Below are 25218 nucleotides of genomic sequence, written 5' to 3' on the forward strand. Positions count from 1 at the left end.
CTTAACCCAAGGGGGCAAAGGGGTCTCTCTCTTGGGTAACCAGAGGCGCTGAGCTGACCGGCTCCTCCACAAAGGCCGTTCCCACGACGCCTGGCCCACCAACTAAGGGGTTGGACTAGACGACCTCTAAGGTCCTTTCCAATTTTATTATTCTGTGCGCGCTCGGGGGCTGGGCAGATTTTTTTGCCCCGAAACCTCCTTTGATTCCATCTCCTTCCCTTTCCTGGCTCTCTAAGGGGTCTCCTTTCCTTTTCCCCCAAAGGGAAGCTTCGGCGAGGGGAGCCGGCGGATGACGACCGCGCCACTTTCCCTTTCCAGCGCTCAGCCCCTGTGCAGGCGCCCTTTGCAGACTTTCTCCGCCGCCGCCAAGCTGCCTTTCGCCGTCCGGGTCCAGATGGGGCTCCCGGTAACGGCCTTGGGGCTTCTGTCCGCGGCGGCCGTCCTGGTGCTGCGAGGACGATGCGGGGAAGGATGCGCAGGTGAGTGGCCGGATGGGGGGAAGCTAAGGAGACCCGAGGCGGGCAACTTGGTTTTCCTGTGGCAGCGAGTTCCAAAGGCTTCGCCCGGTTGGCATCCTATCAATCTGAAACAAATACACGTTTTAGTCTCGCTGTAGACTTTCTGTATGAGTTTATACTGCTAACTGAAAGTTACCAGAGGGCATCTAGTCCCTCCTCTAAAGGAGAATATTTCTAGATCAGGGTCCTTGGTGGCTCTCTGAGCTTGGTGGTTTTCTTTGATTTTCAAATTTTATTATTTTTTTTTATTGAAACATAAGAAACAAAGGAAAATAAAAAAGGAATGGAAAACTGGGGGGGGAGGAAAAAGAGAAAATGTGGATTGGGAAGGGAAAAAGGAAAAAAAAGCATTGACTTCCAATTCTTTCACACAATAGAAGAGAAGAACATTTTACAATCTCAACTTTTTACTTTTGTACAATAGTATATACTAGCCATTTCTACAACAGCTAACCTGTCTAATCAACAAAAACAACATCAATATTTCATTTCCCCCCCCATCACAAGCACAGAGTCTGGAAGCAATTTTCAAACTGGAACAAAGTTAAATATATTCTCTTCTTTGGATAAAAGAATCAATTTAACTGTTTTTCCTTGCTGTGGGAAATAATATATATTTCTGTTTGCTCATTAATATTTATACACCATCATAATGTACAGTAGATTAGTAAAATTCAGTATATTCCTTCACATTTTTTAACCCTAAAGGACAAAAAATATTTTTCTAAATTTTAAAATGTTAAAAAAAAAAATTTAAAACATTTCTAAAACCTATAAGTTCTAACACAGATTTTTTTTTAATTTTGCTCTTTTTAAACTTCCTCTTACATGCATACATTAAAATTCACTTTCAATAATGCTTTACAAATTTTAAGGATTACTCAAACTTCATATATAAAGGAGAAAAAAACTTTACTTTCAAACCCACTTCATAAACCCAGAATCCAAAAACACAATACTACATTGAAACTTTCTTTCAATACATATGTCAAACTTCTAAAGATCCATCCTAACTCGGATTAATTCATTGAATGTAAGTCACTCCCTCCAATTTATCCTTATAGGATAAAATATTTTTCTCTCAAGAATGTTGTTCAAGTCCCATGTCCTCAACAAATTCTTGTTAATATATATATTTTAAAAATCCCCAAATGGTTCTGTTAAAAACTTGAAGCTCTTCCACATAGAATAAAGTTTTTGTCAGAGTTCCAAGTAACATACCCGTAGCAAAGAAAACTCCGAGGCAGGTAGATTCCTCAAAGAATAAGTTTTATTGAGCATGTCATATTGGCACATTCTGGTGAAAACCGACTCTGAATATTTCCACGTTTTCACCTAACTAAAAGTAAAAGTTTGCCACTTTCCCAAAACAACCAGTCACATGGTCCAATGAGGATAAAGTCCAGTTGCTAGGTGACATCAGTCCCCTCCTTCCAAACACCTGTGGGAATGTCCTTGGTTCCCAAGAGAAAATATTTTGTTTTGACTATATTACCCCAACTATCTATTCCCCCATCCCTGTCTTCTGGCTCCAGTGTGTCAGCACTAAAGTCTCAAAATGGCCTCAGTCAGGCCAGCTTCAGGACTGACAGTTTTCTTCTTCTCTGGGATGTCTATCAAATCTCTTTTTCTCAGAGAGTCCTCAACCTTGTTAGTATCCATGAAGAAAAAGTCCCAAATGTCACAGGAAGCCCTGAGCTTGGTTGTTTCCTTGTAGATATTTCATTACCCAAAACAGGTACCATCACCAGTGCTAGTAAGGAGCAAGGTTCTGTAGGACAGCCTAGGAGAACATAATGATGAACAGCAGCTAGCTAGGAGTTTGCAGACATGATGAAAACTCTTTAATGTCATGATGTGTGGACAGACTTGACCATAATTTCAACTGGGAAACTGTGACCATCCAAGACCAAGCCAACTCCAGAAGTGCTAGAGAATTTCTGGAAGCTTGGCACTCTGTCAAATTAGCCATCAATAGACACATAGTCATAAACAATGTGTACATCCTATGCAAAAGAGGCAATCAACAAATCAAAAAGGGGAACAAAACGACTAAAGCCCCTCCCCAGCACCAATCAGCACTGAGACAAGTGTAGATTTAACAGCAAGATTAACAGTAGATTAACAATAAAAAAGTAAACAATACTCCAGTCAAGGAACTGCCAAAGAAGCCAACAGTGAATAGAATAGAATAGAATAGAATAGAATAGAATAGAATAGAATAGAATAGAATAGAATAGAATAGAATAGAAGAATAGGAATAGGAATAGGAATAGGAATAGGAATAGGAATAGGAATAGGAATAGGAATAGAATTACTTTATTGTCACTTTGAATGTACACTAAGTGGCGTACATTAAAAATGAAATTTCATTGCATACAGCTTTTAAAGGATCACCACCTCCAATATAGCACTACATAAACATGACACGATAAATAAATAAATAAATAAATAAATAAATAAATAAATAAATACATACATACATACATACATACAAAATTATGTATATAATTTGACACATAAGGGACATGGTGGCTCAGTGGCTTCGACGCTGAGCTTGTCGATCAAAAGTTCGGCAGTTCAACAGTTTGAAACCCTAGTGCCGCGTAACGGGGTGAGCTCCTGTTCCTTGTCCCAGCTTCTGCCAACCTAGCAGTTCGAAAGACGTAAAAAATGCAAGTTGAAAAATAGGGACCACCTTTGGTGGGAAGGTAACAGCATTCTGTGTGCCTTTGGCGTTTAGTCATGCCGGCCACATGATCACGGAGACGTCTTTGGACAGTGCTGGCTCTTTGGCTTTGAAACAGAGATGAGCACCACTCCCTAGAATTGGGAACGACCAGCACATATGTGCAAGGGGAACCTTTACCTTTACCTTATTATATGACACAGAGAAACAACACAGTCCAGTTTGGGTGTATACATGTTTATGCAAAGAAAAGCAAATCTTGTGAGTTTACCAGACAGATGGCAAAGGGAGCTGTTACAGAATCTGGTAGTCATGCTAAAAATACTTTGAAACCTCCTGCCAAAGGGGAGCAACAGAAACAGATCTTGAAATGGGAGTGTGGGGTCTCTAACGATGCTTTGAGCTCTAAGCACATAGCAGCATCCTGAATAAAAGGAAGCGGGCTTCCTATAATCTTCTTGGTTGTCCTTACCACTCTCTGTATGGACTTTCTATCTGAGGCACTGCTGCCACCAAACCAAACAGTGATGCAGTTTGTAAATTGCTCTCAATTGTGCCTCTGTAAAAAGTATCCAGGACAGAAGGAGAAAGATGTGTTCTCCTCATCCGACAAAGGAAATGAAGACGTCGGTTTGCACGCTTCGCTAAGGATGACGTGTGAAGTGACCAGATGTCAATATAAATTGTCAATATAAGTTGAGAGTAAACCCCACTCCTGATTAGCACTGATGATGTTACCTAGTCTGGTTAATGAAACATCTTCAAGAAAACAACCAAGCTCAGAGAGCACCAAGAACCTCTCAGTCCATCCTCATTTTGTACCATCAGAACGTCTTTCCTGATACACCTCTGTAAGTACACAAGATTGAGACACACCTCTCCCAAATCTTCTTTCTCCTCCCCCCCTGCTCTTTTCAGGCTCCTCCTCCCATTCATTATACCTTTTCTACACATTGTTTGTGGACTCCAACCAGGACGGGGCCCAGTACATTGTGGCATATGTAGACAACCAGCTGGTGGCACGTTTTGATCCCACCACCAGAAGAACGTTGCCTCAAGTGGCCTGGCTCCATAATGTAACAGAGGAGGACTCTCATTTCTGGGACACGATATCTTGGACAGTGAACATCACGGAGCTGACGTTCAGGAATGAACTGCGCATCTACCACAACTCCAGCAAAGGTAAGGCACACCGGGGTGCAAGCAGGGGTGGGATTCTACTGGTTTGGACCGGTTCAGGTGAACTGGTAGCTCCGATGATCAGCTGGGAGCGAACCAGTTCGCTCCAACGATCAGCTGGGCCTGCCCGCCCATCCCTGCCCTTTACTTACCTTTATCTTTACAGCTCATTAGTGTGGTAGAGCAGATTGCCCCACCTCAGCTGTTTTAATTCCCTAGCACTAATGCGGAATTTTTCGTTGAACTGTGCAGCGAAGTGCGTGATCACCGAACTGGTTGTTAAACCGGAAGGATCCCATCGCTGGGTGCAAGGGGGATTGGGGACCATGGATTTTTGGCCTTCTCAGGTCATTTTTCTTCTCCAAGAGGAATCTGGATGGGTAGGAAATAGTAGCAAAGAAAATGGGCTTGTGCGTATCCTAATCAAAATATCTAAAACAGTATGTGTAAATTTATATTAAAAAGACCATATGCTTTCCTTACTTTATGCATGAATGTGGAAGACTGAATTAAGGGGTTTTTGTATGGCGAAAGTGAAAAGGACAAAATAAAGGATAACAGTGAGGTTTTTTTAAAAAAAAAAAAGATAAAAAAACCTACAGGTCAGCTTTCTAAAATAAAAGATTGTCCTTTATTATAAGGTACAGATGTTTATCCCATAGGTGTTATTTTTTTTCAAAAGACAGCTGGACTCTGTTTTTCCTTAAAGACATTTCACTTCTCATCCAACAGAAACTGGCTCAGGGGTGAAATGCTCCCAGTTCGGACCGGATCACCCAATCCGGTAGTGATGGAGGCAGGTGGTTCAGAGAACCGGTAGCAAAAATCCCTGCCCCTCATGTCCAGCTGAGCCGCACAATCATCAGAGGCTTTTTTTTACTTTTAAAAGCATTTTTTCTACAACCTCTTTGGCTGAAAAAATGCTTTTAAAAGTAAAAAAAAAGCCTCTGATGATTGCGCGGCTCAGCTTGGATCGTCAGAGGCATTTTCTTTTAAATGCCTCTGATGATCCAAGTGGAGTTTTTTAAAAAGCCTCTGCCGATCAGGCAACTCAGCTGGGATCGTCAGAGCCTTTTGAAAGCATTTTTTTACAACCTCTTCGCCGAAGGGGTTGTAGAAAAAATGGTTTTAAAAGTAAAAAAAAAAAAAAAATGGCCACGCCCACCCAGTTACCCCCTCCCACCAAGCCACGCCCACAGAACCGATAGTAACAAATTTTAGATTTCACCACCGAACTGGCTGTTTACAAAACTATCCCCTAAATACGTCTCAATCTGTAGATTCTCAAATACCAAAGTGGAGGGGGAAAAAAAACCCACGAAAAGTATGTCAAAAATAGGGACAGGGATGTGATCTTCCTAAAGCGTTTTTTTTCAAGAGGCAACTGGACTTTCTGGTTTTTCTTTGAAGACGTTTCGTTTTTTAGCCAAGAAGCTCCTTCATATCTGACTGGATGGTGGGGAATGGAAGGATTTATACTCCTTGAAGACAGCTGGTCATTTGCATCCTTTCACAGAGTTGTTGAGGCCACTTGGAGGTTCGCCTGTTTCCTCAGAGTCACTTGAGTGGTGCAAATGGGTGTGGATCCTTCCTGGAACTGCTGAAAGGACTGTGTTGTGGAGCTGCACTTTCTGGTGACCCTGAGGACACAGACAAACATCCAAGTGGTCTCAGTGACTCTCTAAGAGAAGCAAATGTCCAGCTGTCTGCAAGGAGTATAAATCAGGGGTGAAATGTAAAATTTGTTGCTACCGGTTCCGTGGGCGTGGCTTGGTGGGGGGGGGGTGTTTAATGTGACTGGGTGGGTGTGGCCAACTTTTTTTTTTTTTTGAACTTTTCAAAGCATTTTTTCTAATGCTCTGAAAAGCCTCTGCCAATCAAGCAACTCAGCTGGGATCGTCAGAGAGGCGTTTTAAAAAAATACCTCTCCGCCAATCGGGCAGCTCAGCTGGGAGTTGCCAGAGACTTTTCAAAGCATTTTTTTTTTTACCATCTCTTCCACCAAGAGGTTGCAGAAAAAAATGCTTTGAAAAGCCTCTGATGATCCCAGCTGAGCCGCACGATCATCAGAGGCTTTTTTTTTTTTTTTTTAACTTTTAAACGCATTTTTTCTTCGGAAGAGGTTGTAGAAAAAAATGCTTTTAAAAGTTAAAAAAAAAAGCCTCCGATGATCGTGCGGCTCAGCTGGGCATGGTGGAGGTGGGGGAGGGATTTTTGCTACCGGTTCTCCAAACCACCCACCGCCATCGCTACCGGATCAGGCGATCCGGTCCGAACCGGGAGCATTTCACCCCTGGTATAAATTCTTCCATTCCCCACCATCCAGTCAGAGCTGACGAAGCTTCTTGAATGAAAAGTGAAACATCTTCAAAACAAAGAAACAAACAAGGAAGTCCAGTTGCCTCTTGAAAAAAGCACCTTTGGGACAACCATGATCTGGATGACTGAGAATCTCCATAGACGGTTATCTGTTCTTCCTGTGATGTCACCTTTCAGCCCCGTGCCCATTTTCTCGGCAGGGTTTCACAGCTGGCAGAACTTGATTGGCTGCAAGCTGAGTGACGAAGGCCAGAAGCAGGGCACTTACCAGTATGGCTATGATGGGGAAGACTTCATCAGCTTGGATCAGAAGACCCTCTCCTGGGTCGCAGTCAATGTCCACGCACAGGAGATCAAGAGGCAGTGGGAAGCTGAGCCTTTGATCGCCCATAGCTGGAATGACTATTTGGAGGAAAAATGTATTGAGTTCCTTCAGAAGTGCGTCATGTATGGAAAGGATTCCCTGCTGAGGAAAGGTGAGGCTGGAAGGAGGGAGCCAAGGGTTGGTGATGTCGCAGGATAGTTGTTGTGGCCTGTCAGGTATCAGCCCCTCCAGCAGCCGAGTCAGATGAGGAGGCGGTGTGGGAATCAGGGCCAACTTCAAGGCAACCTGAGAGCTCCGAGGGGGAAGAGGGAATGGAGCTGTCAGAGATAGAGACAGAGGTGTAGCTTGGGTTGTCCATCAGCCCCTCAAATGGAGAGTCAACAGCCCCCAGGTCTGGAGGTGGCTGATGAGGAAGAGGAGAAACTGCTGGGTCCAGTGTCTGATGCGTGGATGCGTAGAAGGCAGAGGAGAGGAGAGCAGTGGAAATCTATGGGCCGATCCTTGGGATGGAAGAGCCACCGCTACTAGCAAGGCCCCACCCTAACTCTGGGGATAAAAGGCAGGGGGCGGAGATGAATAGGTGTGGCAGACAACTATTCATCTCCCTGCCAGACAGACTTGTTAGCCTGCGGTGAGAGAGAGAGAGACTTTTTTGCTAGGGGTGCTGCCGCTCCTAATAAAGGAATTATTGATTTAGCTATAGAGGGTTTGTGGTGTTTGGGAGCTGGGTCAGAATAATAATGCTCAACCTGTGGTAGAGTGTCTCTCAGGCTACACATGTGCACTGTTAAAATATGCCAGAGTTGTGTTCTCTACAGAACCCCCAGTGGCTGAAGTAAGTCACACGATCCAGTACAAGGGCCTCGTCTGCCAAGTCTACGGCTTCTATCCCAAAGAGGTGAATGTCACCTGGAGGGAGGATGGAGAAATCAGGACCAAAAATACCTCCTCGTCAGGTGTTCTTCCAAACTCAGACGGGACCTACTATACCTCGCTGAGCATCAAGGTTGACCCGGAGGACAAGAGGGATCATTATCGCTGCTACGTGGAACATGCTGGGCTGTCGGAGCCTCTGATCGTGGCCTGGGAGGAGCCTGTTGAGATAAAGTGGGGTGAGATACCAGTTGAACCTGAGCAAACTTGACCCTTGAGTGGTCATATCACATAATGAACGTGGTGATGGAGTTTCCTCCTTTACCACCCAATGGTGTGGACCTTAAATTAAGAGGCGTGGTGGCGCCGTGGTTAGAATGCGGTATTGCAGTCTACTTCTGCTGACTGCTGGCTGCCAGCAGTTCGGCAGTTCGATTCTCACCGGCTCAAGGTTGACTCAGCCTTCCATCCTTCCGAGGTCAGTCAAGTGAGGACCCAGATTGTTGGGGACAACAGGCTGGCTCTGTAAACCGCTTAGAGAGGGCTGTAAAGCACCATGAAGCGGTATATAAGACTAAGCGCTATTGCTATTAAATTGGCCGCAGGTTGAATTCATTCAACACGCCAGGCGCCGAAAGACCCTACCTTAGGTTCAAATGAACCCTTGACCGGGTCCAGTGTGTTCGACCATCCAGATCTTTGTGTAAATCTGAGCTGGTGGGTTAAGGCCATCTGAAAGAGGAGAAAGTTCAGAGCAGGGTTCTCTAACGCCCGGATCACAAACCAGTCCTGGGCCGCAGCCTGTTTGGAAACTGGGTGGGCCACACAAGCTGCAGGCGAGTGCACAAAGGTTCATTTGTGCAAGCATGGGAGCTAGGTTGCAAGACCATCCCGTTCTCCCTCGCCGCCGCTGCCTCTTTTGCTGTCGATCCGTAGAGCAAGAAAGATTGGTGACCCTGTATGAAGAGTGGTATGTAAAACTTGACTCCTGTGGGATGCCAGAAGAATGAACAAGTGTGTGGGGAGGGGAGGAAGGCTTATAGCATGTTTTGACTGCATGTCAAAATCCTTGAGTTAGAAGTGTCCCTTGGGATCATCCAATCCACCCCCTGCTCAGTTCAGGCATCCAATTTAAACCATCCCAGAAAGATGGCTGTTGGGCTTCTCTTGGGCAAATCCATCATCTCTCTGGATCAGACGTTCTGCGCCTACTATTAAGAAAATTTTAGAGCACTGTCCCTTGGTTCGTTCCAAGGGAAGAGAAATCCCGGGGCTCCTCCAGTCATTTTGCCTTTTCTCCAAAACAGACTACAAAGTGTGGATCATTGTTGGAGTCGTGGCTGTGGCCTTCATTCTTGTGATGTTCTGTTTTGGTAAGTAACTCTTGGGTGGGCATGGGGCAGGGGTGAAATGCTACCAGTTTGGGCCGGTTTGCCTGAACCGGTAGTAATAATTACTACCGTTCGCCTGAACGGGTAGTAAAAAAATGCTTTAAGAAGTACGACAATCAGCTGTGCCGCGCAATCGTTGGAACTTATTTTTTACTTTTTAAAGCATTTTTTTACTACCTATTCGGCCAAATCAAAGTAAAAAAAATGCTTAAAAAAGTAAAAAAAACAAAACAAAACAGTTCCGAAGATCAGCTATGCGACAATTAGCTATGCCAGGCAATGTTGGAACTTTTTTTTTTACTTTTTTTTTTTAGCATTTTTTTTACTACCAATCAGCTGTTAAAAAATCAGCTGTGCCTGATTGTCTGTGAGGTTCCTGCTTGGTGCAGGGGCCATTTTGTGTGAAGTCCAGCTGCTTTTATATGGTGTGTGAGTCTGTTGTGCAGCCATGCCCACCCGGTCACATGACCACCAAGCCACGCCCCACCAAGCCATGCCCACAGAACCGGTAGGGAAAATTTTTGAATTTCACCACTGGCACGGGGTCCACCATTCACAAAAGGTGCTGGCTGCCAACTTCCAGGGCCCCCGAAACCAGGTACAACTAGTCCTTGATTTACAACAGTTGAGCCCAAACTTGTGCCTTGGTAAGCAAGACATTTGTTAAGTGAGTTTTGCCCCATTGCACCCTCTTTCTTGCCACAGCTGTGAAGTGAATTACGGCCGTTGACAAGTTAGTAACCTGGTTGTTCAGGGAATCCTGCTTCCCCACTGACTTTGCGTGTCAGAAAGTCACAAAAGGTGATCACGTGACCCTGGGAACACAGACACGGTCATAAACATGAACCAGTTGTCGGGCATCCGGATGTAAATCACGTGACCATGGGGAGGCTTCGAAGGTTGTAACGGTGGAAAAATGGTCATAAGTCCCTTTTTTCAGTACTGTCGTAACTTTGAATGGTCACTAAACAAATTGTTGTAAATCGAGGACTACCTGTATTTCCTACAAGCTCCCTGAACCCACCCTCCGGATCTCCTGAAGGTCCCGAAGAGCTGCTCCACGTCGTACCTTAAATCAGTGTCCCAAAGGTGCTTTTTTCAGGAGGCCACTGGACTTCCTTGTTTTTTCTTTTGAAGACGTTTCGCTTCTCCTCCAAGAAGCTTCTTCAACTCCAACTGGATGATGGGACAGCAGGCAGCTGGTCATTTGCATTCTTCTAGAGAGTTGTTAAGGCCACTTGGAGTTTTATCTGTGTCCTCAGGGTCACCTGAGTTCCTGTAGTCTGCATTTTTCCCCCTCTGGAAATCCATTCCTACTCCCACACCATTCCAAGGGTCTTCATCAGGGGTGGGTTCTAAATTTTTTTAACTGGCAGTTCTGTGGGCGTGGCTTGATGGTCATGTGACAATTCTTTAGGATTTAGCAGAGGTACTGGTATACCAGGCTTTTAACTGCTTGCAGAGTTGTACTGGTCTACTCATTTGTTTTTGGAGGCACCGGTCTACCCATTTGTTTTTGGAGGCACCGGTCTACCCATTTGTTTTTGGAGGCACCGGTCTACCCATTTGTTTTTGGAGGCACCGGTCTACCCATTTGTTTTTGGAGGCACCGGTCTACCCATTTGTTTTTGGAGGCACCGGTCTACCCATTTGTTTTTGGAGGCACCGGTCTACCCATTTGTTTTTGGAGGCACCGGTCTATTCATTTGTTTTTGGAGGCACCGGTCTACCCATTTGTTTTTGGAGGCACCGGTCTACCCATTTGTTTTTGGAGGCACCGGTCTACCCATTTGTTTTTGGAGGCACCGGTCTACCCATTTGTTTTTGGAGGCACCGGTCTACTCATTTGTTTTTGGAGGCACCGGTCTACCCATTTGTTTTTGGAGGCACCGGTCTACCACCAAACCGCCTTTTACCACTGATCAGCTGTAGGGCGGCCCTTTGAAGCCCAGCGGCAGGAATTTAAACAGTTTTTTTCCTTCTAGATGATCAGCTGGGACTCAGGAGGCAGCAATAGATTGGGGGTGGGACCAAATAAAAGGTAAAAATAATGTGGGGGGCAGGGGGCAGAACTGGTTCGGTGACATCATATCATCACTGCTACCGGCTCGGCGGAACCGGGCGGAACCAGGAGGAACCCACCACTGGTCTTCATCACAAATTGTACAGCTAAAAGTCTATAGAAATTCTCAGTCATCCAGGTCATGGTTGTCCCAAAGTTGCTTTTTCAGGAGGCAACTGTACTTTCTGGGTTTTTTTCTTTTGAAGACATTTTCCTTCTCATCCAAAAAGCTTCTTCGGCTCTGACAGGTTAGTGGGGAATGGAAGGATTTATATTCCTTGCAGACAGCGAAACATCTTCAAAATAAAAACAAGAAAGTATTTATTGGATGTTTTAGTTTGCCAGCTGGTAGCAATTCTGCCTAACTGGTAGCATCATTAAGCCAAACTTGGGAGGCTTTAAGAAACAAAGCAGAGCTGGGTTTGATTAGTGCTGGGATGGGAGACCACCAAGAAATCCAAGGCCTGCAGGCTGAAAGTGGTAAGCCCAAGCACTAACCTGCATTGATCCTGCTTAGCTTCTTTAAAGCCATCAAGGTCAGCCAATGATACGTTCGCACCCATGGATTTAGGGGCCATTCCCTTCTCCGGACATGGTTTTCCGACTTCCCAGTCTGTCCCACGGCTTTTTGATGCTGCTTGAGGAAGCGCCAAGGCTCTGAACTTCCCATCTACCAAAGGCCGAGGGGGAAATAAGGGTCTCTAAAGTGGGAACCTCTAATTTCTGGATTTTGTCTTGCAGCCGTTAAACGTTTTGGAGTCCCGTGTAGAGAAATCTTGGGTGAGTGACCACGAAATGTAATTTTTATACAATTTGTCACCTGTGGGGTGGAAAGGGGAACAATCCAGAGCAGCCCAAATGAAGTTGCGGCAGTTTATGGCTTCCTTTGCAATGGGAAATATCTGATCGTGTTACATAGAAGAAAGTTTTTTTATAGACCAGTGTAGCCAAATAAAAGGTAAAAATAACGCAGGGGTGGGGCAGGGAGCAGAACCGGTTCGGTGATGTCATATCGTCATTGCTACCGGCTCAGCGGAACCGGGCAGAACTGGGAGGAGCCCACCACTGGTTTTCATCCCAAATTATATAGCTAAAAGTCTATAGAAATTCTCAGTCATCCAGGTCATGGTTGTCCCAAAGCTGCTTTTTCAGGAGGCAACTGTACTTTCTGGTTTTTTTCCTTTTGAAGACATTTTGCTTCTCATCCAAGAAGCTTCTTCAGCTCTGACAGGTTAGTGGGGAATGGAAGGATTTATATTCCTTGCAGACAGCGAAACGTCTTCAAAATAAAAACAAGGAAGTCCAGTTGCCTCCTGAAAAACGCACCTTTGGGACAACTGTGATCTGGATGACTGAGAATCTCTACAGACCCTAAGCCAGTGATGGCTAACCTTTTTGCCATTGCGTGCCAGAAAAGGGGTGGGGGGTTTCACACGTGCGTGTGCCCACACCCATAATTCTATATGCCCCGCCCTGCGCATGTGTGCACAACCCCCCTCTCCCTCCTGGCACATGATGGCCCGGTAGGCCCATTTTTCTTTCTCGCCTGGCTCCAGATCCTCTCTATGCATCTGGGGAGGGTGAAAACAGCCTTCCCCACCCCCTTGGAGGCACTCCAGAGGCAGGAAACAGCCTGTTTCCCTACTTCTGGTGGGCCCAGAAGGCCCGAAAATCAGCTGGCCAGAGCTGGCTGGCGTGCTAGGTGACATGGCTCCGTGTGCCACCTGTGGCACGTGTGCATAGGTTCACCATCACAGTCCTAAGCCATTGTTTCTCAACCTGGACATTCGAAGACACATGGACTTCTAGCTGGGGAATTCTGGAAATTGAAGTCCATGTAAGCTGCCAGAGTTGAGAAACATTGCCATAATAGCAATAGCACTTTGTTTTATATACCGCTTGCTTTTAGCTTGGATGTTTTAGTTTGCCAGCTGGTAGCAATTCTGCCTAACTGGTAGCATCATTAAGCCAAACTTGGGAGGCTTTAAGAAACAAAGCAGAACTGGGTTTGATTAGTGCTGGGATGGGAGACCACCAAGAAATCCAAGGCCTGCAGGCTGAAAGTGGTAAGCCCAAGCACTAACCTGCATTGATCCTGCTTAGCTTCTTTAAAGCCATCAAGGTCAGCCAATGATATGTTTGCACCAGTGGTGAAATCTACTGGTTCTGTGGGCGTGGCTTGGTGGGAGGGTAATGTGATGGTGGGCGTGGCCAATTTTTTTTTAACTTTTAAAACCATTTTTTCTACAACCTCTTCGGCGAAGAGGTTGTAAAAATGCTTTCAAAAGGCTCTGACGATCCCAGCTGAGTTGCCTGATCATCAGAGTCTTTTTTTCTTTTAAATGCCTCTGCCGATCAGGCAACTCAGCTTGGATCGTCAGAGGCATTAATTTAAAAGAAAAAAAGAGGCTTTTTTTCTTTTAAATGCCTCTGGCGATCCAAGCTAAGTTGCCTGATTGGCAGACACTTTTTTAAAAAGCCTCTTCTGATCAGGCAACTCAGCTTGGATCGTCAGAGGCATTTAAAAGGAAAAAAGCCTCTGATGATTGCGCAGCTGGGCATGGGGGGGGGATTTTTGCTACCGGTTCTCTGAACCATCCACCTCCATCACTACCGATCCGGTCCGAACCGGGAGCATTTCACCCCTGGTTCGCACCCATGGATTTAGGAGCATGGTTTTCTGACTTCCCAGTCTGTCCGACGGCTTTTTGATGCTGCTTGAGGAAGCGCCGAGGCTCTGAACTTCCCATCTAACAAAGGCCGAGGGGGAAATAAGGGTCTCTAAAGTGGGAACCTCTAATTTCTGGATTTTGTCTTGCAGCCAAATGTTTTGGAGCCAAGGGCAGAGAAATCTTGGGTGAGTGACCACGAAATGTAATTTTTTTTACAGTTTGTCACCTTTGGGGTGGAAAGGGGAACAATCCAGATCAGCCCAAATGAAGTTGTGGCAATTTATGGCTTCCTTTGCAATGGGAAATATCTGATTGTGTTACATAGAAGAAAGTTTTTTTATAGACCAGTGTATTTATTGATTTATAAATTACAATTTGTTATCTCCCCAGTAGCCAAATCTCCCTGGGCAGTTTACAATAACACAGACACACAGAGAGAGAGAGAGAGAGAGAAAGGGGGGGGAGAGAGAGAGAAACAGGGAGAGAGAGAAAAATGGAGAGAGAAAGAAACAGAAACGAAGAGAGGGAAAAGAAATGGAGAGAGAGAGAAACGAGAGAGAATAGAGAGAGAAAGAAACAGGGAGAGAAAAAGAGAAACAGAGAGAAAAACACAGAGAAACAGGGAAAGGGGGAGAGAAAAACACAGAGAGAAACAGGAAGACAGAGAGAAAGAAATCGGGGAGAGAGAAAAACAGTGTGAGAGAGAAACGGGGAGAGGGAGAGAAATGGAGAGAGGGAGAGAAAAACAGAAAAAGAGAAACAGACAGAGAAAAAAGAGAAATAGAGAAAAACAGGAGAGAAACAGGGAAAGAGAAATGAAGAAAGAGAAAAACAGACACAGAGAGAGAAACAGGAAGAGAAAGAAAAAAACAGAGAGAAAGAAACAGAGAAAGAAAGAAAGAAAGAAAGAAAGAAAGAAAGAAAGAAAGAAAGAAAGAAAGAAAGAAAGAGGAAGAGAGAAACAGGGAAAGACACACAGAGAAAGAGACACGCACACACAGAGAATTTGAGCTGAAACATACATGTTGTAGTAAAAGTCAGACTCCATTGATCAACCACAATATGTTTTATTCATTTATCTTTCATCCCTGCTCAAGAGGCAAAGCTCTAGCAAAAGTGACAATAAATGAAACAAATTGTCGGCTGTGCCTAACAATCCCACTGAAACCTTCCATTAGACCTCATTTGGGGAAAGGGGAGGGAAGTAGCACTGGGGCAGGCTGAGTTGGTGGGAGACGGGGTCAAGACGAGCAAAAGGGCAAACTTGGCTGATGGATTGATTGATTGATTGATTGATTGATTGATTGATGCTGGAGATCACCCTTGTCCGAGGCATTTTCATGAGCAATGATAGGGGCCACCAGTTTTGCTTTCCTGCTCTATCTTAGAAAAACTACTAAGGAAACCTGGCTGCATTTGAGTGCATTTTTTTTTTTTAAATGTCCATCAAGTTCTCGCAGAACACATTTTGAAAAACCCTGTTCTTGATCACTTGTTCTCAACCTGTGGTCCGCAGACCCCTGGGCGGGGGACATGATATCATCACAGGAGGCCTGCGAAGGTTTGAAGAAATGTTATGATTTGAATCTTGAGTTAAGTCTTGGGGTGGGGTGGGGGTGTCTGTGGCCACAAAAGGTATTTAAAAGGGGTCCGTGATGAAGAAAAGGTTGAGAACCAGTGGTGGGATTCAGCCAGTTCGCACCATTTCGGGAGAACCGGTTGTTAACTTTCTGAGCAGTTTGGCACACTAGTTGTTGGAAGAAATCATTAGGGCACAGAACCGGTTGTTAAATTACTTGAATCCCTCCACTGTTGAGAACCTTTGTTCTAGATGTTGTGAGGTGACGGATGGCAAAAGGAAACTCTCTTGATGTTTTTTTTTTTAAAAAAGGAGGAATACATGAGGGAGAGGCCCAGGACTTTGTGGTTGCTTGTGTGTGAACCCGTCGATATATTGTCTGACTAAAGGAGACACCTCACTTTGTCTTGGATCTTGATTTTTCTCATCTCTCTGTTACAGCCACCAGCCGGCATTTTGAACTGCATCCAGTGGTAAGTAGGGGATGCGAGGCTGTAGGATCGTATCTCTTTCATCAGAGGGAAAAAAATAAAATCTCTAGTACTGAAACAAAATATATCAGAATTTCTTGTAAAATTAAATCCAGAAAAAACAGATAACCGATTCAACAGGATTCATTAACTTCTTTATATTCATAATAACACATAAAGTAAATTTACAATACCAACAGTTGTTCTTTCAGGAGAGATCAGTTTCATTTCAGTTCAGATCAGCAGACAAGTTCACACACAGAGAACAGTAGAGAGACTAGTTTGGTCTCCAGACTGGCTCCAGTCTGTCTCAGCTCCTAATTGGCTGATTTAGTTGCTATGGCTATTCATTGGCTGACTTTGTTACCATGGCCTATTCCAGTTGATGAATATACTCTGACAAAATATTGTATGTATGTATGTATGTATGTATGAAAGAAAGAGAAAGAAAGAAAGAAGAAAGAAAGAAAGAAAGAAAGAAAGAAAAAGAAAGAAAGAAAGAAAGAAAGAAAGAAAGAAAGAAAGAAAGAAAGAAAGAAAGAAAGAAAGAAAGAAAGAAAGAAAGAAAGAAAGAGGAGGGGTGGAAGGGAAGAGCAGGGGTGGGGGTGCAGATAGTAAGCCGGCTTCATCCAAAGGAGATTTTGTTTCAGGTGTGTATCCTAGCCTTAGAATGAGAGAGGGAAGGAGGAAAGGAAGGGAGAGAGAGAGAGAGAGGGAGGGAGGGAGAGAGAGAGAGGAGGAGGAAAGAAAGAAAGAAAGAAAGAAAGAAAGAAAGAAAGAAAGAAAGAAAGAAAGAAAGAAAGAAAGAAAGAAAGAAAGAAAGAAAGAAAGAAAGAAAAAAAAAGTAATTTAGCCGCTCACCTTATTGAAAGTGATTCCAGGCAGTGCGCAACAATCATGTTTTAGTATTCTCCTTCCTGTGTTGGAATGTAGTTTGGATTCCCAGGAGGGAGGGGCTGCGATCCACCAGATCACCCCACCCACAGCAAGATTGCCTTAAGGGGACCCCTTGTCAGCCTGAATACAGCGTGTTGCCCTGCTCTTCAGAACTTGCACTGGGAAAAACAAGGAAGTGGGCTCCATGGCTGAAGCAAGATCAGAATCCAGGTCTTCTCTCTGCTAATGCAATACCTTTAGCATTACCTGCAATAGTGCCTGTGAAAGACCTTGAGTGAGGGGGAGAAAAAATGCTGCCTAGGGAAGGGTCAGATAAGAGAACCTGTAGCCCAGAGTTGCATAATAGACAGGGTGAGAAACTCAGAAGAGATGTAGCTTCTTAGGCTGTGAAGGGGACTGTAGGAGAATTGTACTTTCAGACTTGCAAAGTTCTGTTAATGTAGCCTTACAATAATGTGGACTTAGCTTATCTGGTCATGCTTCCTGTCTAGTACACCTAGGAAATCTGACTCTGTGTGACAATGCCTGAAGAAGCTCTTGGTTCACTCTCGTTCCATCGTTAGGATAATTTTTATGATATAGTACTAGAATACCTTATTTGAGCATTTATACTTTTGTGAAGGCTCAGAAACCACGTTTCCTGGTTTACTTTCAGATTTGTAAACTTTTTCACACTTCCGTGTCCATAAATCTTCAAAAGTAGTTTAGCCAGGAAAGTGAGTTAAAGTATATCTTCTAAGGATACTGTAGATAAGGTATAATTCCAAGGATTCTTCTTAGATAATTATTCTCAGAAAAACCTAAAGGCCCTGGCAAGGAAGGAAGTTCCTTACATCAGGTGTCTCCAATTTTAAGATTTCTGAACTTCAACTCCCAGAATTCCTCTGCCAGAATTCTGGGAGTTGAAGTCCACAAGTCGTAAAAGACCCCTGGACCTTACCTGGAATGACGTGAGGAGGGAAATGAGTGACTGTATAAGGGGTTGGTTCTTCTATAGGAGGGGCTCATTGTAGTGTAGGTAACCTGGATGGAAGGGCCCTGGTTGCCCTCCCACACAACAGCTTCCTGGGTCGTTCTTGCGTGAGGAATAAAGAACTCAAATTTCATGCGGCGGCCTGGTGTTTTTTTATCAACCCAGCTGAGGGCGAACTGGGTAAGGTACCAAATTCTCCCACAATTTTGGTGAGGCAGCCAGGAATCATGAGAGCTCACCTGGAGGGCTGAGTCCCAAAATAGCCGCGCATGGAGCCATTTGCCCAAAGGGTGATGTCTTGCTGGTGGCTTGGCCTGGAACGTAGTAAAGGGAATTTGGGTCTTGGGCCAAACAGTTGCATGAATTAAATCATTTCATGGTTGGTGAAAACCTGTGAAATTCTATTGTGTGAGTGATACCTCTTTGTCGTTAAATTTTCCTATTGTTCAAAACTGTGTGTCGAACTGGATTCCAGACGCCCCCAGATCTCTACTAGCTCTGGTGGGTGACGACCAGAGAACCCTGAATTGCAAGGGGGACCAGTAAGATGCGCATGCTTCAATAGGGCTGTGAAAGATTGTATGACTGAGAAGAAGAGAACGTGGGAGAGAAGGAGTGTATTTTCTCCTGACCCGAGATTCTTTTTTCCCCCTTGTTTTGATAATTGAAATATGTAGGAAAGCTATGGGTAATTCATGTTGTTGCTTTTGAACTGAATGAAAGTAATGCTTGGTATTGGAAAGGCTTGTGGGTATGTTTTTGTTCTGACGCAGCTCCCCAAACATGACAAACCCTCTGTAGTTGAAGCAATGATTCCTTTATTAGAAGCATAGCAGCTCCGGCAAAATGTTTCTCTTTTACCTCAGGCTAACAAGTCCATCCAGCAGGGGATAATAGTTGTCTGCTACATCTATTCATCTCTGCCCCCTGCCTTTTATCCCCAGAGCTAGGGTGGGGCTTCGCTAGCAGCAGTGGCTCTTCCTTCCCAAGGATTGGCCCATGGATTTCCACTGCTCTCTCCTCTGCCTTCTGTGCATCCGTGCATCAGGCACTGGACCCAGCTGTTCCTCCTCTTCCTCATCAGCCACCTCCAGACCTGGGGGCTGTTGACTCTCCATCTGAGGGCTGACAGATGGCCCAGGCTTCGCCTCTCTCTCTCTCTCTCTCTCCCTCCCTCTCTCTCTCTCTCTCTCTCTCTCTCCCACCTGTTGGGTCCGCCAGCAGCCTGTGGAGCTGGCAGCGGAGTTGGACAGTGAGGAGGCTGAGGAGGAACATGGGCCAGTTCTGGAGTCTGCGGAAGGCTTGGATGAGGGCTCTGCGTTGGAGGCAGAGATGGAGCCAGGGCCATCTGGGAGTTATGCACGGACTCCAGAGCCTCCAGAGTCAGACATCAGAGAAGCAGAGGAACAGGAGGAGCCCATGTGCAGAGCTGCCAGAAGGCAAGAACAGTTAAAACAAAAGGGACGACTTGAGAGCAAGGCCTGGAGATGATTGGCCCCTCCCATAAGGCTTAAAAGAGCAGCAAAGGCACATGGGCCCTTTGCAGGAAAGCAGCGTTGTTAATTCTGTTCCCAGTCGGCATCTCTGTTTGATTCTGGACTCCGTGTGGCCTTGCCAAGTAGGTCTTTGGCAGTGTGTCAAGGGAGATAAAGTTTGGCGATTATCCTGAAGGACTTCTCTCGAAGGACTTTTTGCAACTAATTGGGACTCAGCTGTGAATGAAAGTAATTCACAGCTGTTGCAATAAAAGCGTTTTTTGGGACTACTCGTGTGTTTTAATGACTCAGGAAGCTTAGGTCACAACACCAGCTCCATTCCCTCTTCTCCCTCGGAGCTCTCAGGTTCCCTTGATGCTGACCCTGACTCCCACGCCTTCTCCTCCTCATCTGATTCAGCTGTTCGAGGGGCTGGCGGCCAATAGGCCGCAACAGTTTTGTTTGTGTGGTGTGGTGTGTTTAGTGTTGGGGAACATATGTAAATTAACCTGTTGCAAGGTTTTTCTTTTCACTCATTTTGGAATCTACTTTGCTAACTCAGATATTTGGCGAAAGGGGGAGGGAAATGTGTCCCATGAGGAACAAGTAGTTAGTTGACTGCTATCTCTCTGATAAGAACAGCCCTTAGTTCCAGGTGGTTGGCTCGGTTGTTCTCCTGTTGTCTTCTCCTGTTTGTCTACCTTCCTCCTGAGCTCAAGACTCCTGTGGAGTCTGCAAAGTTTTCTTGTCTTTTGCCTACTAGTTGCGAGACCAGGACCAGAGGCAGCAAGACCAGGACCAGAGGCAGCAGAGGACGATGATGGAGGACTTTGAAAGAACACAAACGAAGGCTCGGACACTACGACCTTTGTGGAATTTGTACTGACTCTGTCTTAAACTTTACTAAGCCCTGTGGCTTGTTTGCAAGCCGAGATTTCACTGAGTTTCTATTTTTACACCTGCAGAGTGAAATTAAGACTTACAGTGGTACCTTGGTACTCATCGTAAATTGGTTCCAGGAGATGGGATGAGTACCAAAAATGATGAGTACTAAATCATTTTTCCGATAAGGAATAATGTAGTGAGTCACAAGGCAGCCGACACTGACAAATTCTAGCTTGTGTGTTGAGAACCAAACAAACGATGAGTACTGAGACAACATTTCCACGTCAAAATGCGTTAAGTACCAAATTTGATGAGTTTCAAAGCAGTTGAGTACCAAAGTACCACTGTACCTGTAAGAGTTTTACGACTGCTTATAGATTGGTTCTGGAGCGCATAACACCAGACATGTCACCGGAAGGTAAAATCACAAAACATGGGAGTGGGATTCAGCCGGTTCGGACCGGTTCATGCGAAGGGCTTGGTTGCCATATCTGTGGGCACACGAACGTTGCCCTAGCTCAGCTCCAGTGTGTATATGCGTGCCAGCCAGCTGATTTTCAGGCCTTCCGGGCCCACTGGAAGTCAGGAAATGGGCCATTTCTGGCCTCCAGAGGGCCTCCGGGGATGTAGGGAAGGTTGTTTTGCACTCTCCAGGCTCCAAGAAAGCCTCTGGAGCCTGGGGAGGGCAAAAAACAGGCCTTCTGGGCCCACCAGTAACCTTTTTGCCATTGCATGCCAAAAGCGGGGGGAGCAGAGCACAGGGGGCATTGAATTATGGGTGTGGGCACACAGGCGTGCAACCTCCCCGCACTCCCCCCATCACTGGCCTGTACCATTTCAGACGAATGGTTGTCCAGTCTCTTTTTAAAGGCACACACAATTTTACACAATAATGCATTTCTAATACAATGGCTTTGGAAATAACCATGTATTTTGTTTTTCCCATGCCATAAAGAAGCATGCCAACTCAGTTGAAGATCATGCCCCTCCAAAGTCAGCAGTCTTTTGTGCCACAAACCAATTAATTCTTTCACCCAAGTAACTACCGACGCCTGATAATTCCACTCCCAATCTGGCAACCCAAAACCACCTCTATTTTTCAAGCCTTGCAACATTTTCAAGCTTATTCTTGCTTTTATTTCCCTTGCCAAATATATCTTAATATTATTTTATTTAGTTCTTCCAAATATTTTTTTTTCCAGCTTTATCGGAATTGTTCGAAATAAATATAATAGACTCGGCAGGATATTCATTTTTATAGTAGCTATTTTTCCTGTCAGCGACAATTGCAGGTTTTTCCATTTCTTTAGGTCTGTTTTAATTCGTTGCATCAGTTTATAATAATTAACTTCTTTAATAGTTACACATCTTGCCATTAATTGAATTCCTAAATATTTTACTTTCTTAACTATCTGAATATCTATTCGCTTCATTAACTCTTTTTTTCTGTGTATCTGTAACAGAGATGGGTTCTAAAGTTTTTTTACTACTGATTCTGTGGGCGTGGCTTATTTTGTGGGCGTGGCTTCATGGTGATGTGACAATTATTTAGGATTTAGCAGAGGTACTGGTCTATCAGGCTTTTAACTGCTTGCAGAGCTGTACCAGTTTACTCATTTGTTTTTGGAGGCACTGGTCTACCCATTTATTTTTGCAGGCACCGGTCCACTCATTTGTTTTTGGAGGCACTGGTCTACCCATTTATTTTTGCAGGCACCCGTCTACTCATTTGTTTTTGGAGGCACTGGTCTACCCATTTATTTTTGCAGGCACCGGTCTACTCATTTGTTTTTGGAGGCACTGGTCTACCCATTTATTTTTGCAGGGACCGGTCTACTCATTTGTTTTTGGAGGCACTGGTCTACCCATTTATTTTTGCAGGCACTGGTCTACTCATTTGTTTTTGGAGGCACTGGTCTACCCATTTATTTTTGCAGGCACCGGTCTACTCATTTGTTTTTGGAGGCACTGATCTACCCATTTATTTTTGCAGGCACTGGTCTACTCATTTGTTTTTGGAGGCACCGGTCTACTCATTTGTTTTTGGAGGCACTGGTCTACCCATTTATTTTTGCAGGCACTGGTCTACTCATTTATTTTTGCAGGCACCGGTCTACTCATTTGTTTTTGGAGGCACTGGTCTACCCATTTATTTTTGCAGGCACCGGTCTACTCATTTGTTTTTGGAGGCACTGGTCTACCCATTTATTTTTGCAGGCACCGGTCTACTCATTTGTTTTTGGAGGCACTGGTCTACCCATTTATTTTTGAGGGCACCGGTCTACTCATTTGTTTTTGGAGGCACTGGTCTACCCATTTATTTTTGCAGGCACCGGTCTACTCATTTGTTTTTGGAGGCACTGGTCTACTCATTTGTTTTTGGAGGCACTGGTCTACCTATTTATTTTTGCAGGCACTGGTCTACCCATTTATTTTTGCAGGCACTGGTCTACTCATTTATTTTTGCAGGCACTGGTCTACTCATTTGTTTTTGGAGGCATCGGTCTACTCATTTGTTTTTGGAGGCACTGGTCTACCCATTTATTTTTGCAGGCACTGGTCTACTCATTTATTTTTGCAGGCACCGGTCTACTCATTTGTTTTTGGAGGCACTGGTCTACCCATTTATTTTTGCAGGCACTGGTCTACTCATTTGTTTTTGGAGGCACTGGTCTACCCATTTATTTTTGCAGGCACTGGTCTACTCATTTGTTTTTGGAGGCACTGGTCTACCAATTTATTTTTGCAGGCACCGGTCTAGTCATTTGTTTTCTTTTAACACTGATCAGCTGTAGGGCGGCCCTTTGAAGCCCTGCGGCAAGAGTTTAAACAGTTTTTCCCCCCCCCAGCCAATCAGCTGGGACTCAGGAGAGAGCAATAGATTGGAGGTGGGGGCCAAATAAAAGGTAAGAATAATGTAGGGGGGGTGGGGGGGCAGAATCAGTTTGGTGATGTCATATCATCACTGCTACCGGCTTGGCGGAACTGGGAGGAACCCACCACTGATCTGTAAGGTTTTTGGCGCACACAATTTCTGAAGGCAAGCTGTTCCACTGGTTAATTGTTCTCACTGTCAGGAAATTTCTCCCTAGTTCCAGATTGCTTCTCTCCTTGATTAGTTTTGATCCACTGCTTCTCGTCTTGCCTTCAGGTGCTTTGGAAACTAGGTTGACCCCCTCTTTTTTTGTGGCAGCCCCTCAAATATTGGAACAATGCTATCATGTCACCCCTAATCCTCCTTTCCATTGGACTAGACATACCCAATTCCTGCAACTGTTCTTTATTTATTTATTATTTATTTATTAGTCCCATTTATATGCCGCCCTTCTCCGTAGACTCAGGGCAGCTTACAATGCATTATAGCAATAGCCTGCATACTTTTGTATATACCTGCTTATTAGGGTTTTCGGCCCCCCCCTAAGCGGTGTTGTTCTATACAAAGCTGGCTTATTGCCCCCACAATCCAGGTTCTCAATTTACCTATCTCGAAAGGATGGAAGGCTGAGTCAACCTTGAGCCTGGTGAGATTTGAACTCGCACTAATTTCAGGCAGCTGGCAGCTAAGTGCTAGCACTTAACAGCACTTAGTCCGCTGCACCACTGAGGCTCTTTATTATGTTTTAGCCTCCAATCCAGGGGTGGGTTCTACTTACCTTTACTATCAGTTCGCAGTGGGGCCACGTGTGCGTGCGTGCGCTCTTCTGCGCATGCGCAGAATTGTTTTTGTGACATCGGGGTCAGTGGGCGGAGCCTTCCGCCGGCTTTGCTACCGGTTCTATAGAACCGGTGCGAACCGGGGGCAACCCACCGCCGCTCCAGTCCCCTAATCATCTCTGTTGCTCTTCTCTGCATTAATATTTTTTTTTATATTGTGGTAAGCGAAACTGGATGCAGTATTACAAGTGTAGTCTTACCAAGGCATTATCAAGCAATCCTATCTCTCTGCAAATGCAGTCTAGGATTGTGTTGGCTTTTTTGATAGCTGCCGCACACTGCTGGCTCATATTTAAGTGATTGTCCACTAGGACTCCAAGATCCCCTAATCCAGGGGTGTCAAACTTGATTTAATTGAGGGCCACATCAGGATTGTGTTTGACCTCGTGGGGGGGTGGTTGGGGTGGGCATGGCCAGGGTGAACATGGCCAGCTCGACATCACTCATGTTGGGGGCACCTATGGTGGCCCAAGCTCTCTGCCAGCGAAAACGGGCTCCTGGAGTCCGTTTTTGGCTGCGATGGCCTCCTGCAACCCACTCTCAGCAAAAACAGAGTTTGGGAAGGCCACCTGTGGCCCTCCTGAGCTCCGGTTTCACTGGCAGAGGCACCGTGGGACAGTCCTTCGCTGTTTCCAGGGCAGCCCCCCGGGCCAGATCTAAACACCCCATGGGCCGGATCCGGCTCTCGGGCCTTGAGTTTGACACCCCTGATCTAATCTGTACCTGTGCATTTGGTTTTCCTTGCCTAAGTGTAAAAGTTTACTTTTTTTTTTTTAATTTGATTTATATGCCACCCTTCTCCGGAGACTCAGGGCGGCTTACAATGTGCTCAGCAATAGCCTTCATCCTTTTGTATATTTATACAAAGTCAGCTTATTGCCCCCACAAACTGGGTCCTCATTTCACCTACCTTAGAAAGGATGGAAGGCTGAGTCAACCTTGAGCCTTGGCGAGATTCGAACCTGCAGTAATTGCAGGCAGCTGTGTTAATAACCAGCTTAATAACAGGGTGCCTTAGACTACTGTACTACCAAGGCTCTTTACACTGTACACTTTTCTTTACACTGTATTTCATTTTCTTAGATAGGGCCCAATATTCAAGTCTGTCCCGGCCATCTGAATCCTGAGCCTATCTTCTGGCGTGTTGGGTATTCTTGCCAGTTTGGTATCATCTGCAAATTTGATTCCCTCATCCAG

The 25218-nt window shown here is 45.1% G+C and overlaps 1 protein-coding gene across 1 annotated transcript; it reads left to right on the plus strand.

Moving 5' to 3' along the window:
• Positions 1–322: 322 nt before the first annotated feature.
• Positions 323–21520, plus strand: LOC139311774 (major histocompatibility complex class I-related gene protein-like). Its single transcript, XM_070936281.1, has 9 exons — positions 323–479; positions 4126–4389; positions 6906–7181; positions 7849–8142; positions 9211–9276; positions 12098–12136; positions 14178–14213; positions 16049–16080; positions 20186–21520. Exons 1-9 carry the CDS (start codon positions 395–397, stop codon positions 20306–20308), a joined length of 1215 nt encoding a protein of 404 aa, XP_070792382.1. The 5' UTR covers positions 323–394; the 3' UTR covers positions 20309–21520.
• Positions 21521–25218: the final 3698 nt, after the last annotated feature.

This window comes from Pituophis catenifer, unplaced genomic scaffold (genome assembly GCF_029215685.1).
Source record: "Pituophis catenifer annectens isolate HBS135680 unplaced genomic scaffold, rPitCat1.0.hap2 SCAF_2, whole genome shotgun sequence".
Lineage (NCBI taxonomy): Eukaryota > Metazoa > Chordata > Lepidosauria > Squamata > Colubridae > Pituophis > Pituophis catenifer.